Source organism: Carcharodon carcharias, chromosome 2 (assembly GCF_017639515.1).
Source record: "Carcharodon carcharias isolate sCarCar2 chromosome 2, sCarCar2.pri, whole genome shotgun sequence".
NCBI lineage: Eukaryota > Metazoa > Chordata > Chondrichthyes > Lamniformes > Lamnidae > Carcharodon > Carcharodon carcharias.
The window spans coordinates 178,961,420-178,979,499 of NC_054468.1; the positions used below are offsets into that span (position 1 = coordinate 178,961,420).

The 18,080-nt window shown below is 40.2% G+C and overlaps 1 protein-coding gene across 1 annotated transcript in view; it reads left to right on the top strand.

Moving 5' to 3' along the window:
* The window catches only part of nrxn1a (neurexin 1a), a 2,049,839-nt gene that overhangs the window by 1,163,694 nt on the left and 868,065 nt on the right, over window positions 1-18,080 (top strand). Inside the window, exons 13-14 of the mRNA XM_041177542.1 lie at window positions 7,715-7,837; window positions 17,094-17,475. Of these exons, the coding sequence (XP_041033476.1) occupies window positions 7,715-7,837; window positions 17,094-17,475 (505 nt within the window). The remainder of the gene's footprint in view (window positions 1-7,714; window positions 7,838-17,093; window positions 17,476-18,080) is intronic.

Consider the following 18,080-nt stretch of genomic DNA (forward strand, 5'->3'; position numbering starts at 1 on the left):
TCTAAATGACATGGGGTGATGCTGGGACGCATGCCCGATGTATCCCTGCATCATTTTACGTGTCGGCAAGTGGGCCCCACCCCCACTCTCTGACCGGAAGATGCTGGTCTGAGAAAAAGAAAAAAATCTCCAATTCCCAGTGCAGTTGCAATAAAGTTAAAATACTGCAGATGTTGGAAATCAGAAATAAGAACAAAAGATGTTGGAAATACTCAGCAGGTCAGGTAGCATCAGTCTAGAGAGAAACAGAGCTAACATTTCAAGTTGATGACCCTTCTTCTGAACCCAGGAAAAGATGTTGCTGAACTTTCAGAGAAAGTGGAGCTGAGCCATTTCCACACCACTCCACCATAAGAAAATGAAAGGAATTTGATAAATGGGCTACTGTTGACTGCTTTTCCATCCTTTCAGTAACCAGTAATGGAGGGGCATTTCAAACAACTGATATTAATCTCTCCCTTCTACTCTGCTATATCTTTTGCACAAATGTGTGAGTAGGTACTTCCATTTTTGACCAGAAAACCATCTGTGACACCAGAAAAAGAAAGTAAAGGAGGGGAAATGTAAAAGGTGGGGGTACATACTTCCAATTTTTAAAGTAAAAATGCCTGGCAAAACCTATTCTGGTGCATAGGTGTGTCATATAAACTCTAATTTTACATATTGTGAGCACTAAAATATTGATTTAACTTTGCAGTGATACAAACACAGCCAAATCAGTATAAGTTTGAGAATTGGATTCAGGTTTGAAACCACCTTTAGGATGTAACCCATGCTTCTTTGTACTATGTACAGGTGCCCACATGTCACTTCTACATTATTTTAGTGCAAAGCCAGCAGGACATTTTGCTCTTTTTGAAACATTCTGGTGAATAACATTAAACATCCACAAAGCAGTGTAGAGTTGTAGTATAATTTAATAATTTAATCATAAAATTAGATTGCACCACTGTGAAAGGAAGTACCACCCTCAAACAGTACCTGTAATATAAATGTGAAAAAGATTAAGTTTAGCTACATACATCATTAAATGCTGGTGCAGTTGATGATTTTGAAACCTTTAGTAATATCAAAATGACCCAAGAGAAAGCTGCACAAACCTACATAAGACCATGCCTTTTTGAATTCATCAATAAATCTATTTTGTTCAGTATTTATGGATGTTTTATTGGCTGAACTCTAGATGCATCACTTTATATTCTAGAAGGTACTTCAGTACTTAGGAACAGATATATCAACTTTTGATTAATTGATCCAACAAAGCATTAATATTTATAATTTTATTTCTCAAAAAATTACTGTCATACTGAGAGATACACTATTCATCCTCTTCAAGCACTGAGGCACAAGCAAGATTTAATAGTAGAGCGAAGTAGAGGCAAATAAATGTTCCTGTCAAAAAATTAGAACAACAGTAAGTTTATTGCTCTCTAAAGTAAATATAATGGATCTCAATATTGGATGTGCTATCTCAATTATTGTGGTGTCACTGACATTCAACACTTGCTTCTAAATATTACACGGTCAATATTAAACATAGTTAATAATGGTAAAATGATTAATAGGACTTTTATTCAATAGGTTTCTAAGGATAATACCTTCCATAATTACACAGCTGGAATTTCTACTATATCTAGCCTGAAATTTCTGCAATACATGGCTTGAATTTCTATTATAAAGTCACAGTCCAGTCTTACTTTCTATATTTACATCCAGTACATAAGTAAAGGACAGTGGCATGCTCAGAAATTTGTATTTGTGAAGTGAAAAGCTATTTGACATAATGTGGATATATTGTTGTACCAGTATTGTGGTAAATAAAAGGACTTGTTTCTTTCCATGTCTTATTGTGTATTAATGTTGCATCAATTTATAAAATAATTACTGCCTTACACTAGCTTTTATATTATTCTGATTTCTTTAAGGTTTCTGAAATACTGTGGTAAGTCATGAATGGGCACAAAGATATAGGAAATACCAGAAATAATGTTTAGTTATAAAATGAAATGACAGATGAAAAAAAGTTCACTGATCTCAATACAATTATCTTTTATCCACTTTGGGCAATGACATGTGATTGATTTCTGGGAATATGTGCACCTGTCTAAAAATATTTTTTTTGGAAAGGAACTGTAAGAATGTCAAATTAGGCAAGGTTACTTAAACATGGGGCCTGGGAAGATGTGATGGCCTCATTATCTCAGCAAAACAGAGTTAATGCAGCTTGCAACAAGTGAGATCCTAACCGAGTGCAGCAAATTTGTACAAGTTGGCAATAATTTGGTATTCTGTAGCCACTGATGTAGAGATGCAAGTGTTGTAATTTAATTCATCTATTTTAGTTGGTCAGTCATACTTGACTACAACAATTAGACTGTAATCTAGAAGGATCACAAAGCATATCAAACTGAGCTATGCACTGCCAATGTGCAAATTCACAATTATTTTAAACATAAATTCATTTATCTCAGATATTTTATTTCTAGTCATACAGTACATGATCCTTTGCATTCCTTTTTCATCAGGACTGATAGTAGTGAATAATACTAAAACTATCTTTGCTCATATTGCCATTCTCTTCTTGTACTCTATAAATGTGTTTTGTCACCACTTCAGTATATTGATCATTTCTTTATGAGGAATTGATGTACATTTCTTGGATCCATAAGTCACAGTCTAAACTGTGAACCTTCCAAGAATCCTTTGATAGATCACTTGATATTAACTTCATAAGAAATGGTGTTTTTAAGAATATTATAGAATTAGCAGGCATTGTATTGTAAACGCTTAGCAGAAGGCTGTGTGCTTTCTGTTTCTGTCTATGTTCAGAAAAAAAAGCATTTTTAGCAGCCAGGACTGAGGCAAAACAAAGATGTACGCATTACAGAACTGATAGCAGGGAGTCTTCTGGTGCCTTGCGTATCCTTTTCTCTATATGTGTACCTGGTAAGTGCTAGCAAATGACCCTCAGTGTGAGGTAAACCAAAAAGTGACATCAAGCTAAGTGATGGACAGTGGGGAGGTGACCATCCTGACATCTTGGGTACCTGTCCTGTGTTCATTGGTTTGGAAATTTCAAACAAGTGATTGAAATAGGGTAAACCACCAGCCCCTAGAAATAAAGTATATTAAAGAGTGCTCAGAAACAGGGAACAATCCATGTTAGGCAGCAGTTCTCATCAGGTAACCAGCACCTTCAGATGGAAGATGGACCAGGGAAGATGGAGGAAGACTGGAGAAGAGTTTCCAAACACTTTGGCTATTCTTAAAGACACAATTTCTTACAGTTGTTTCCATTCTTTTGATCTGATATCTTAAACTCCTTATAGGATGAAGATTCAAAGCCTCTTCTTAAATCTTTTATTAGAACATAAAAATAGGAGCTGTATTAGGCCATTCGGTCCTTTGAGCCTGATCCACCATACAATACAATAATTACAACTTATACCTGTATACTTTGTATCCAAAAATATGGTCATAAACGTTCAGCCCAAAACATATATTGATTAATGTTCAAAATACTATTACAATAGTCCTTTTTCTAACAGTAAACTGAAATAGCTCAAAAATTATTTATTCAAACATTTTAAATGCAGTTGCATGTTCAAAGTTACCCCTGGATTTACGAACTATTTGATGAGAAATGTACATTGAATCTGTAAAAGACTCTGCTGCAGCTGAGCTAGAGAATCATACCATGCTTAATGTTTGGGCTATACAATTACCAAGGCAGCACGGTGGTATCTGACAGTCTTGCAAAAAGACACCAAGGACCAGATTTTTGTCTTCGAGGCAGGAATCAGGAGTTTGTAATTTTCCCAACTCCATGATTGCACCACTGAGCTGGCAGTGATCACCAGCAGTGCCATTATCCCAAAGAGGCGGGCGTGGACTGAAGACAGGATGCCATTCCCCTGAAGCAGGGCAGAGGTGGCAACAGAGGCAGGCGAATGCTGAGGATGGAAGGTTAGAAGGCCTACCTTCATTCACTGGGACATCAGCCTAGTTTTCAACATGATTATTAGGCCCCATAGCCTTCACCTCCCCCCAATCCACCCACTATGCCTCCTCCATACACCCAATGCCTCTTCCAACCCTACATGCATCCTCCATACCCAATCTTCCAGTATCCACTAGGTGAAGAACCAATGAGCCTTTTAATTAATAACAATGCAAGTCTTTGAAATGGTCATGAACTTAAAAAAATAATCAGGCATTCAACATTCCCTTTGAAAAAATTTCCCCTCTTCCAACCTCATATAACTTGATGAAACACAACCAGTGAAAGTCCCATTGAAAAAACCTTTTATCCCCTTCACACCTCTTCATCTTGTACAAAAAACGCACAGGCATTGAAAACACCTTCAAAGAAAGATAACGATACCACAATCTCATAAAATAGTCAATCAAACAAAGCTAGTAGTCCCCTTTGAAGCTTTGTGAACCGGGCTGAGTCTATTCGACATTCTTGGAGCTCAGACAAGCAATCATAATGAGGCCATCTGACAAAATAGATGCCTGACCATTTCATTCAGCCTGCTTGCACAGTTGCCATATGGCCTCATTCTGAGTGTTTTTTAAACAATATCAAGAGGGATAAAATGGATGAAAAGTTTCTTCAGTGGGGCTTTCACAGCTAATGTTTGATTGACAGTTTTATGAGAATGTAAGAGGGCAATTTTTTTAAAGGGAACTGTTTTCTTTTATTTATTTCATGAGCATTTCAAAGACTTGCCAGCATTATTATATGCTAATTGGTTCTATGCCTAGTGGTTACTGGAAGAATACTTCAAAGGCTGAGGTGTCAGGACATTAAATCAATATGAACATGAAACCACAAGGTCCTCTACATACATTCGTTTCTTGTTCTCCATACAGTAGGATGCAGAAAAGCACTTTATCCACTGAAGAAAGGACCGTAATATACCTGAACTCTTACACAGTGCTGATCAATTTAACAGTCTCTCAGCTTTTAAAGACAGAGCCCTGTGCTCAATCACTACATTGAAAACATACTTAAAGACTTAAACACATACTCGAATACTTACAAAGAACATATTACCCTACACCATCTAAATACCTTTTAAACTTACCCATCAAAAGGTTCCCAACTCCAGATTAGGGATCCCCCATGGTTCACGACTCCTCTGAGGAGCTGTCAACCATGTTTCCTGCAAAGGTGAGCCCAACTCCATCAAAATTGTGGGGGCCATGAAAAGCCCACCCCCTGCAATAGAGAGAGCAAAGTTGGGAGTGTTATGTGTGAGCTCACTACCTGCATCCTTATCCTGCATAAGCAAAAATTACCAGAAACAGGAATGGAGGCGGGACTCCCATTATTGGATCCCGTCTGCCATTTTAAAGCCATTCCAACTGCATCCTGCATTCCAACAAAGACAGAGGCATAAAAGTCTGGACCTAAGAAATTCAAGCTCTTTTATATGTTGCAACTAGAAATATTTTCTAGCTTCATATATTAGCAGGTTTAGGTTAATATATTATACATTTTAAACTTACTTATTGAATCTTTGAGTTGTATGAATAATACAATTTTTATTATACACCTTACTTTTAATCCGATATAAATAAGACTTACCTTATTCAGTAAATGGAAGATATTGGATTTGTTGCACATTTGCAATACATTTGTTGCCAGGACTGATCACAGCCAAAATGTATTAGGATAAATTTTCTGATTAATTGTGCCCAATAAACAGGCAAGAAGTAGACCTAACCAATCAAAAGTTTGGGTCAAAATCAGGTAATGTCATATCTCCATTCATTCAGCACCTCACTTAATTGTCCACTCTGTTTTTTCAAGTGGTTTCATTGCTGTCTGCCAGTTTTTCAATTTCAATATTTAACTGTAGGCCCAGTAATATAATTTTAGATGTTGAAATTTCCTGCAATTTGCATCAAAATAGCATTGAGCTATAAAACTATTCACATAAACCAGGTTCCCCAGAATGCTAAGTGCTGCGTTATTTGTGGAAGTGCTTTTGAAAAGCCCTGTAACAGTATTTATTGCTGTGTTTTGAAGTTTAACGATGAGATTATTCCTGTGTAAAAAACATAGTAAACTGCCAGACTGTCACTTTGTATTGAAACACTTTCACTTTGCCACACACCAATATGAAGTTTAATTTTTGTGCTGTTCTAACCATTGGCCAAAAACATGAATTCCCGGCACCATATCCTTTGTGATAGCTATTTTGTTGCCAAAAACCCTTTGCAAAGGCTGAAATGTTAGATCAGAAATTTTCACATCTAGGAGGTTGCTTTTTTATCTTAAGGAATCGGGGAAGCATTTCCCAGAGCTTTTTCCCGAAATACACCATTTTCTTTTCTTTCTTGCTATTTGCCTGGTTCGGTAATTGGCATTACTACTGACTGGGAAAACTAGTACACAAGATTGCACTGTAAAATTGATAAGATGAACTTTTATGGGCTTTTTACTTGACCCCTTCCATATTTAAGTGTGGTTGTGTGGGGAACATGCATTCAAATTCCTCAATAGCAGTTTGAGAAGTAGAATTTGCTTTAAAAAAAAATATGGGAATAAAAAAACTGCTTTCAGTAAAAATGACGATCAATCTATTAGATTGTCTTAAAGATAAACAGCTTCTTCATTGATGTCCTTTAGGGGAAGAAAAGTGTCAACCTCTCGCACTCTGGCCTTTATTTGACTCCAGTCCCCCTCAGCAAAGTGCTTGATTCTTAACTACCTTCTGAAGTGATCTAGCTAGCTGCTCAGTTGTAATAAACCATTATCAGTAATTCAAGAACAATGCCCACCACTTTTTCAGGGTAACCAAGGATGGGCAATAAATGTTGGCCTTGCAGTTATGCTCATTCTGAGAATGAAAAAAAATGCCTGAATAAGACTTTTCAGAGAAGTAATTTCTCATCTATATCATATCATGTGTCACATTATTATAATAGAATCACTTATTTCAAGCTCCGACATTTCAGCAAGAATAACTTGCATATCAGTAGTACTCTAAACATAGTGACATATCCCAAGGCACTTCAAAAGGTGGAAAATGATACAGATATCATTAAAAAGGTAGTTCTTGTGAAGACATTTGAATGTGAGTAAGGATTTGGCACAAAAGGGTTAAGGAAGAGAATTCAAGAGTGTTGGTAATGTGACAGTTGAAGGCTTTGTCAACAATAGTGGAGCTGAGGGAAGGGGATCAGATAAGTACAGAATTGGTGGGCTAATGCTTAAAACTCATAACAGTACCCTCACACTTTGTATCTGAATGGAGAAACAAATCAGATTAGTGGAATGTCAATGAAATTTAAGAAGATTTTTCTGCACTATTGGACAGGGTACTTTAGCAATATATATGCTTCATGATCCAAGGAGTGAAATCATTCTATTTTTAATTAAACAGTTGCAGGGCAAAATTAAGTTCAGCAGTGAAAAAACTTAATTCCTGTAATGAAGGACACATTTGTGCCTATTCATGACAGACAATTGTACTGGCATTTTAATTATGTATTGATATATTTTGCATGAATTCATAATATGCTTTTTTTTCTTGACTATAGTAAAATAATGATACAAAACATAATTTTGTTATAATTTTTCATATGCTTTCCTTTCTCAAGTGATTTTATTCATTCTCTGGGGTTCAAGTATAATGAAATGTAATAAGTTTGAATTGAATTAACAAACCTAATTGTCCATTGCCATATTCTCATGCAGGCAAGGGTCCAGAAATGCTTTATGCTGGACAAAATCTCAATGATAATGAGTGGCATACAGTTCGTGTGAGTCGCCGAGGAAAGTATCTGAAGCTGATAGTGGATGAACTACAACCCATTGAAGGTAATAAAACCTCTTGTGGATTTGTAACTCCTAGAGGGACTCCAATATATGTTGTAATATATACTAATTGTTGATCTTATTCAGTTTCCAGGAATGTGTTTTTCTTTTGCGCTTAGAAATGTTTAAGGTCTTCACAGTGTTGAAAAGCAAACATTAATTTGTAGCTAATTCATTGCCTGTTTCTTGGTGATTGAAATGATTCTTTGGCAGATGAGCCTAATATTTACACCTATGGTTGGTGTACATACGATGAGAAAAATACCTTATCATGCGAAAATTGCAATGTCAGGATACTTTTAATTGATTCATCCCTTTTGGAAAAAAAATCAGTGTATCATGCATGAGAGCTATTTACTCATCTATCTATAACAGTTACCCCCGACGGCCAGTGATAAAACTTATTTTGATATTTTACCCCAAACCAAGACATGCCAAAAAACATGATAATTAGCAATCATTCAAAACACCTCAGAAAATCATTTTATCTCTCGGTGGCAGCAGAACTCTCAGGAGTATCATTGCCTTCTGTGCGCAGCAGTAAGTATAATGAAGTTTTGTAAATATTTACAATGTATATTTCAAGATAAAGATGCAAACTTCTCTAAAAAATTAATGTGGCTTTATCGATTAGTAAAGTCATTATAGTTTACGAACCATGATTTTTCATGTTTGTTAACAGATATATCTAATCCAAAAGATTTATTACAGATGGCTTGATTTGTTTTTATAGTTATTTATTCTCATCACTCCTGAGAGTAATGTTTTAATGAAAGTAGAATATTAATGTAACTTTATCTGGATTTCAAAATCAACTTGACCTTGCAGTGAACACCTTCTGTTGAAGGGTTTCTTTGCAGTAAGTTAATCATTTTAAAATGGGGAAGTGGTGGCATTGTATTGTCATTGGACTGATAATCCAGAGACCCAGAGTAATGCTCTGGGGGCCGGGGTGCAAATCCCACCCTGGCAGACGGTGTAATTTGAATTCAATAAAAATCTGGAATTAAAAGTCCGATGATGACCATGAAACCATTGCTGATTGTTGTAAAAACCCATCTGGTTCACTAATGTCCTTTAGGGAAGGAAATCTGCCGTCCTCACCTGGTCTGGCCTGCATGTGACTCCAGACCCACAGCAATGTGGTTGACTCTTAATAAAAAGCTCTCTGAACAAGGGCAATTAGGGATGGGCAATAAATGCTGGCCTAGCCAGCGACGCTCACATCCCACGAATGAATAAAAAACAAATTTCAGTGAAGGCATACTCTCATAATATCACTATAAAGAACATTTAAACTCTCTAGCTCTAGCACTGGACTTCAATGAGTACAGGTTGAGACCTATTATTTAATGTTGTTCCAAGTGCAAAAAAAAGCTTTCCTGGAGGGTGGACAATTACTATTACAGCAAATATTGGAGTCTATCACTGGGAGTCTGTTATCCTTCTCTGTATCTCAGTCATGAGCTGATGCCTGGTACTTTTAAATGTATTTTAATTGCAATTAAACAAAAAACACATAGGGCAGCATTGGCAGGGCCCACTCGCCGCCACGTAAAATGACACACGATGACATCGGGTGTGCATCCCGACGTCACCGCGCGTCACTTACATTGTCAGTTCGGCAGACGCACAGCCAAGTTAGCTGCATGCCCACCAAACTGTCAAAGGCCTATTAAGGCCATTAACAAAGTAATTAAAGTTGTTAAGAAGGCTGCCCGTCCAGCCTTAAGGTTGGCAGGCAGGCGAAGAGCCCAGGTGGCCTTTGCATTTTTCACAAAACCTCATCCATGGGCAGGATGAGGTTTCATGAAGGGTTTATTAATTAAATTAAAATTTTTGAAAAATTTAATGGACTTGTCCCAGCTCAAGTGACAGTGTCACATGAGGGGACATGTCCTTAATTTTTTTTTTACCTTTCTTCAATGTTTCATAAGTGAAAGTAATCTCCCTAAAGCACCTCTGTGCCTCTGGGAGATTTCTGCACTCTTTTCTGTGCATGCATGAAAGAGCACAGGCCCCAACTCAGGGAATGCGCCCCTGCCCGCACAAGGAGCACTCAGCGCTTCCGGGCGTGCGTCACGCTGGGCAGGCCTTAATTGGCCCATCCATGTAAAATGACAGTGCGGACCCAATCGGGGGCGCCAATCGGGTTCGCGCCCGCCCCCACCTGTTCACACATAACCCCCCCAACGGGGAGGAAATTTCTGACCATCATATGCAAGTGATATATTGACATGATACAGTGAAGTGCTTAGAGCCATATTGTTTCATTACATCTGAATATTTGGCAAATCATAATTTGTCATGTCTTTTTTAATAAAGCCTACACTTCTTTTGTCTCAACCCCATTGCTGCTGAAACTATACATAATGGGCTAGATTTTCCTCTGATTATTTTTAGGCATTGTTAAAATAGTGTCACAGGAAAAAAGGGTAAGAGGCTATCAGTAAACTTCTGCCCCTAAATTGACCCACAGAAATTTTCTTCCTTGTCCACCCCGGACAGGAATCTTAGCTATGTGTTTTCAGTGCTGCATTGAGATGATGGTGAGGGCAATGATCTTGAGAAATTAGCTGATGTTCCTGCCTTGCCACCACTGTATGGATATTGCAGTGCACTGACTAGTGCAGGGCAATGAATGTGCCAAAATGAGAAGACCTAGAACCATGTTTTGGCCTATTTTCCCTCTCCTAAACCCCTCTATTGTTATGAGGTCCACTGAGGGTTCATTCAGGTGTTGCTTTTAGTTTGCATTGTTTGTACTGTTGAGCAATGGAGAAAAGGTAGAGTGCCTGATATATACTTTGCCTGGCCTGATGAGTTTGTTCAACTCCTTTTTACACTGCTCTGCATTCCTAAGGGTGAAGGAGTTGGCACTCAGTGCTACCTACCTCCAGGTGACATGAGTGACATGGCTTGCTGGCATAGACACTGAATACTTTGTGTTTCTATGCTCCTCTTTCCTTCAGCAAGGCTTGGAAATCTGAATTGGTAAAGTTTTGTGTTCTTCTCCCACTTTCCCCAGCCATGCCCTGTTATTTTATCTGACTGCTTGGTGTAAGTGTACCTGTTGTAATTTCTTTAAAATATGATGAAAAGATTGAGACAATAAGTACTGAACTTAATCTGAGTTAAATGAAGGAGCCAAGCACTTCTTCCTCCATGCCATGCTGTGTTCCAGTCTGATGCTGGTATCCAGGTTGAACTGTCTTTTTAAAGGCCAGACTTTAATTTCCATGTATTCTAGCTCATTGCCCCCATTTTCAATTGGATTGGATTAGTCAAACGGGTATGCAAAAATAAATTCACCCAGGGAACTCTTATGTAATTGCATCTCCATGGTGCAAATCCTTTCATTGATGTAACAATAGTGCAACTTATATCCAAGGATTCTAATTTCCAAGTAGTTCAAAATATTGGTTTCTAGCGAATGCAAATAGCGGCATATGCTCAGATGCTTTGATATCACTGCACATTACTTAGTACACATCCATAGTAAGTCTCCTTTCACTTTTATTATTTTGTAAATAACTAGAAAGAATTGTTTAGTAATAATTGGGAGCAAAGCTACTCTAAAGCATTTTCCTTCATTTGTAATCTAGTGCACCTGCTGCTAGCTTAGCAACTCTCCATTTTACTGTAACCTAACAGTTTATCTCCATTGCTGTGCTTCTCAAATCACCATCTGGAAGAGTGGCGGTGAAATATATAATGAAACATTATTTTTTACTATTTTTTAACATGGCTCTTGCTTGCTTTTTCAAATAATTTCTGTAACTAGTTTTTGATGCCTGAAATATGCCAATCATTTCTGTTATATCTATGTGTGCAGATAGTGGATGGAGATTTATTCTCGTTGTGCCCATTTTGCGGTTGGAAAATAAGGATAGAAATGACCAATCTCATAGAGCAATGCGCTTCACCTAAGGGACCTGAAAGAGATCAGATTAAATATGGGGTGTCCGAGATGGATAGCATCAGTGAATGCTCAGCCCTAGCAGGTGCAAATGAGAGGTCTAACGCTTGCTTAAGAACCTCTCAGCAAAATTTGTCAATACTGAGCAGAAAAGTACTGGGCTAAGGTTGTGGTGGGATTGCTATAGCCACCACTAAAAATATTTATCTTTACTTGTCTTACAGTGAAGCTGGAAAGAAGCAGTAGTTCTTTTGCTGGCTCCACAAAACTCATAAAGGCTGCTGCCACCCCACAATTATCACCCTCCTGCTCTGCATTAGCCCCTTCCAGGACTTAACAGAGGGCTGCCAAAGCAAGCCGCTCAATTAATACAATGGGGCCAGGTTCCAATTTCGGGCAACCAATTGCGCAAAACCAGCCCATAACAAATTTCTACTGAATAATGTCAGAAATCCCTTGGATGCAGTAATTATAATGGATGGACCAAGCATCGTTCTAGAGAATTTGCTATGCATAGATCATTCAGTTCAGTCTAGCTGCCAGACAAAATTTTATCTACAAAGTTCCCAGCCTATATATATCCACCATGAAACAGTTACTTGTACAGGCACGTAATCTGGGGAGCAAACTGAGCGTGGGCCTGATATGAGGGAAGGGTGGGAATGACCAAGGGCAGAGTGAGGTGGGAGGGTGAGGGTTCAAAGGTAGTGGTAGCAGGGATGGAGTGGGTGGTTCGTGGGGACTCAGACGCAGATACAGCCCCTGGGGGTGGGAAAGAGGAGGTTTACTAAGGATGGGGTTGAGATTTTCAGGAAGGAAGAGAACATGCACATTCACCTGGACATCCCCGAAAGAAAAGGGTTGTTGCTGATAGGTGGGAGGTGGAAGGTGATGCCAGGGGGGTCAACAGTGATGGGGGAAAGGAAATGGGTCACTGGGGGAGGCAAAAGGACAGGAGATCGAATGCAAAACTGAATCACCGCCGTGCTGTCTAAATCAAAAGTGAAATGAGAGTCATGGTGGGCAAGATCAGGTGTTGCATGGGAGTGTGATCAGTGTGGGTGGAGATGCTCAGATGGACAACTGAAAGTGAACCCCAGCAGGTAGCATTGAATATAATCAGGACATTAGGGTGAGTGTGATGGGGAAAGAATCCGCAAACGTGGGAGAGTGCATGCACGAGGCTCTGAAATTACCTGCCACATAACACACTTCTCCCTCCAGAATCACTCGTTGGTCAGCAGCTCCCTCTGTGATGACAGAGGACAAGGCTGAGGGGCTCACAGGCAAAGGGGGCTCGGATGGAGAGGCCAGCCTCTGAGATTACTGAGTGGATGACCCAGGGGTGTCCAGCTGCTGCTCCTCCTCCCTTTGGGTGCCGGGCGGCCCCGGCCTGAGTCCTTGAGGGGAACGAGCACCTGGAGGGATGTAGAGGTGCCCCGTTTCCTGCTTGCATTGCTACTGCAGAAACTCATCCATGGCTCCCGCGATGGAGTGCAGGCCTGCATACATCTCCGCGTTCTACTGGACCAGGGTCTCCATGGCATCCACCATCATCCCCATGGTGACCTCCATACACGCACAAGTGGGCACCACTTCATCAGAGAGCAGGTGGACGCACTCTTCCAACTCGTAAGCCACTCTGCTGAGGGCTTCCAACAGCTCTGCATGATGTTCCCCCACCTCTACTAACTCTCCTGGATGAGTTGGAAGGCCAAATCCAGAGGTATGTCATCTGACTTGGACCTCACAGATACCTGTTCCCCAGCAATCATCCAAATGCTAGGGAGCTCGGCTGAACCTATCCCCTCCTGTTGCGGACACATGTCCGTGCGGTGACCACCAGATTGTAAGCCTGAGCCTGCTCTAGATTAGGTCCAACCGAGGTGTCTCTGTGCTGGTGGAGGGTGTGGATAAGCGCTATGACGGGTCTTCCAGGCTGCTTATTTCCAGCTCTTCAATGGAGGACATGTCCTCTTGGCTGGAGATGAGTACATGGATGGAGTTGAGGGATTGGATGGTTGAGGGATTGGATGGCTGAGGGTGTCAGTCGCTTGGCAGAGCTCCCTGTGAACCAAAGTAGAGATAATTAGTGCATGGCAGCAGAGTCAAAAGCAGGAGAGAGAGCACTAACATTTGCTTTGAGAAAGGGATGGTTTGGTGCAGGATCCTCACTGTCACTGCAGACACGGTCCACGTCCTCACCAGTCAGCAGTCCTCAAAATGAGTGAGGGGACAAATGTGGGCCTCTCCACCGCCAGTCTGGGACCTCTCCCTGCTGCTGTGAACAGGCTCTTCCTGCATGAAAACAGATGGAGAGAGTGTGAGCAGGACACATGACACTGCATGAAATGTTTGTGTGGTGAGCGGAGCCATGGACAGAATGAGGGTTCAAGCTCAAGAGGGTATGAACCTGATGGAGATGTGAGGGTGTGTGTGAGAGTTAGTGGTGTTGTCCCTTAAGGTGTGAGACTCCTGTGGATGTGTGATGAGTTTGTGAGTGTGAGAGTTGAGAGTGATGAGAACAGTGACTGACTCTGGCAGAACGATGAGACCATTCATCCTGTAGCGGCACTGGGTGACTCTCCTCTTTTGCTGGGCATTGCCACTGACCACTGCTGCCATCGCCTCCCAAGCTGGATTGGTGATGCCGCTGCCTCTCCTGCAGCCAGAGCAGGGGTAGAGGACATCATGGCGGGCCTCCACGGCACCCAAAATACGCTCGATGGACACATCAGCAAATTGGGGGACTGCAGTCTTAATACTTTTCTGGGACATCCTGTCTTCTGTGCAGCAGGCGTGGGCTGGAAGCACTGAGAGTTGTGCGTGTGGCTGCACTGTGTGTTGTACCGGTGAGGTGATGACATTGTGGGTGATTGAGAGCCTGTCCGCCATCAAAATGGCGTGTTTCACGGAATGCATAATTAATAAGGCGGGTTTGGGACGATACAGCTGAGAAGCCAGCATTGCGGCCGGTGGGTAAAACATCGTTTTCCCCACGAGCCTCCGCACTTAGTGCAAATCTGGGACGATTTCGCCCATAGTGTATCTCTTCCCCACCAATGGACACATTTATAACAGTACGTGCATCAAAGTCACCATTATTCTGGGCCAATAAATTAGCAGCTAAATTAAAATGTCAATCACAACTTTTGTGACAGCAATTTGTGCTGTGTTACTGTCAACTGAAAAGTGGAAGAATTGACAAAGAAGACTAATACTTGTCCAAACTAAGGTATGAATGCTGTTGTTCTAATCCAGCTCTTGAAATGCACCAAGGAGACTTTTCCCTATTATTGGAAAAATATCTCAGCATTTATTTGTGTTACCATTAATGAGTGCAGACCAATGTGGTGGTAATTGGCCGGGTTGGATTTGTCCTGCTTTTTATGTGCAGCTCATACCTGGACAATTTTCCACATTTCCGAGTAGATGCCAGTGTTGCAGCTGTATTGAAACAGCTTGGCTAGGGGCGCAGCAAGTTCTGGAGCACAAGTCTTCAGTACTATTGCCAGAATATTTTCATAGGTTTGCATGACTATTGAAGGGAAGAAGAAATCGTGTTAAAAATGCTTACAGTCATTGCTCAATCACAAAAAATCCAGAAGGTGCCACAAGGTTAAATTGATTTTTATTATTCACTAAAGAGTCAGCATTTACTCAGGATCCAGGAACTGATACTGCCATGTCTTTCTCACTTCTACTGTAACACAATTTGACAGTTGTGAGATCAATTAGCCTAGTAGATAGTGTGTTCTCAAGCACAAACCATACAACTTTGATCCCGATTGACATCTAAGGGTTGTTGCCATGCTCTGAAGCATTAAAGTACCATTTGACACTAACAAAATACTCAACCGTCTACATTATGTGTCTCATTAAATCAGTCTCAGTATTTCCCAACATAAAACAAGAACATATGTTAAAAATAAAGATACTTTAAGATGCTAGACTATATGAGGATATATTTTAATTTGAGGTTGATGTATAATTTATGTATTTGAAAGAGATAGGGTTTCAAACATCTTTAGCTTATGTTGACATGTTCCCTGCATAAAATAGCAATGAAAAGAAGTAAATGAAATACCCAAACCTGTCTTTTCTTCAGGATAAAGCTTAACAGAATAATTGTTGCTGAGTTTACTTCTCTTCATTGCTTTTTTCATTTATAGTCGGTGATATTTATCAGTTAGTTTAATGGAATGTAAAAGCGGTTTTACAATACAATAAAATACACTGCAAAAACTAAATAAAAATGCAGAAACGAGATATTCTATTGTTCCCCTTTGCTAACAGGAATGTTTTAGAAAACACTAAATGCTGGTGAATGATCAAACACTTGCACCTATGTATTACATCATGGTGGAATATAAATTGCATTCTTAAGTTACGGACCAATGCTGGAAATGGTTTCTTCACATTCTGTATCACAGTTATCAACATAAGTGTATAAATGGCGCCATCTGCTGGATAGTGTAACAGTTTGCAAGAAAAATAATTTACATGTATTATATTGGGATAACTAAAACAACCTTAGTCTTCTGCATTGTGTTGAAGTATAAATATTATCATTATTATGTCATCTGCCAAAAGACTGGAGTATTTTGTGGGAGAAGTATTGGACTCATTCAAACGTAAATTAAAACAAATAGGTTTGGAATTGATGAGTGCATGTATAGGGCTGAATAATATGCGCTAGTGGGGCCCACACCCAAAAGCTGCTGGCATTCAGACTTCCGAGCCCGCTGCCCATAGATGCTGAATAAGGTGTCAGTTGGTCCAATTGAGAGTGCTGTGTGGGTTGTGGACTGCAGACTGAGAGTATCCTGTCTAATCAGAGCAGCCGGGCGGGAAAATGGTCACGGCCCGTAATTTCAAGGGCCACGCTGGTCTCTTTAGCAGCGCAACACAGAAATGGACCTCTCTGCATGAGGGCTCAGCTTCCTAAATCATGAATTTAAGTCAATATACATCTACTTCTTCCACAAAGCAGTCTATTACCCTTTTAATGAGCACAACTAGGCTATTACCTTCAAATTGCTTGGTGTGGGTGGGCTCCTGATTTCCTGACCCGCCTGCTAACTGTGTTATCCTGGACTGGCGTGATGATGCCGGGAATGTGACCCGACCTCTTGGTGCCTGATAATACGTTGGTGTGTGTGCATTTCGCTCCTGTTTTTGGAGCGTGTTATTCAGGCAGTTGAGTGAGGTGAGGAGAATGGAATTTAAACAGTAAATGATGACCAACTCTTTAATTAATATGTAATGTAACTAGTTCCTTTGTACTTTTGGGAAAAAAATTGTTTTTTATAATATTTTATTTTTTCTATCTTATTTCAGATCAAATGACAGGAGATCATACTCGTCTCGAGTTCCATAATATTGAAACAGGCATAGTGACAGAGAGGCGATACATGTCAAATGTCCCCTCAAATTTCATCGGCCATTTACAGAGCCTAATGTTCAATGGCATGCCCTACATTGACCTGTGCAAAATTGGTGATATTGACTACTGCGAGCTCAATGCTAGATTTGGTTTCAAAATTATTATTGCTGACCCTGTGACCTTCAAGACAAAATCCAGCTATGTTGCACTGTCCACGTTGCAAGCCTACACATCCATGCATCTGTTCTTCCAGTTCAAGACCACGTCAGCTGATGGCCTGATACTCTTCAACAGTGGGGATGGCAATGACTTCATTGTGATTGAACTTGTTAAAGGGTATTGTTGCGCTCACTAAATTCCAAATAAATGAGCTCTCATATTTGCCATGTTACATTTTTGGAGACTATGCTCCAGTGCTTTACTGGTATTCTAGTTATAATTATAATTCTATTCATTAACATCCAGATCCTGAAGATTCAGGGTACTTTATAGCTGTGGCCAGAATTCTCCCCATTCCTAGTGTAAAGGAACAAAATTGACCTTTTAAAGATTGTTTTATAATTGCGTAGTTAAGAATTATGCTGTTCTACAATTGATTTTGCATCTGAGCTGCATGAACAGAAGGACACAATGGGCAGTCTTTAAAGAAGTGAAGTGGGTTATACCCACTGGTTGGAGAGCCAACAAGAGTCCCATGTTGCCTCCTTTTGGGAAGACCCACCAAATTAAGTGCTAGCCAGGCACTTAACTGGAAAGCAGCAGGTCTTCCCCAATATTAAGGACCCGGGGGCAAATATCCCAACTCCAGAGAGCTGCCAGCTAATAAGATCTGCAGATCTGCGTTGCTCAGCAGCACCAGCGGGAGCAGTGGCTGCCGCTGGCAATGCACCCAACCGAGGCTCAGGATTGGCAAGGGATCTAGGCCACAGGTGAGTGATGGT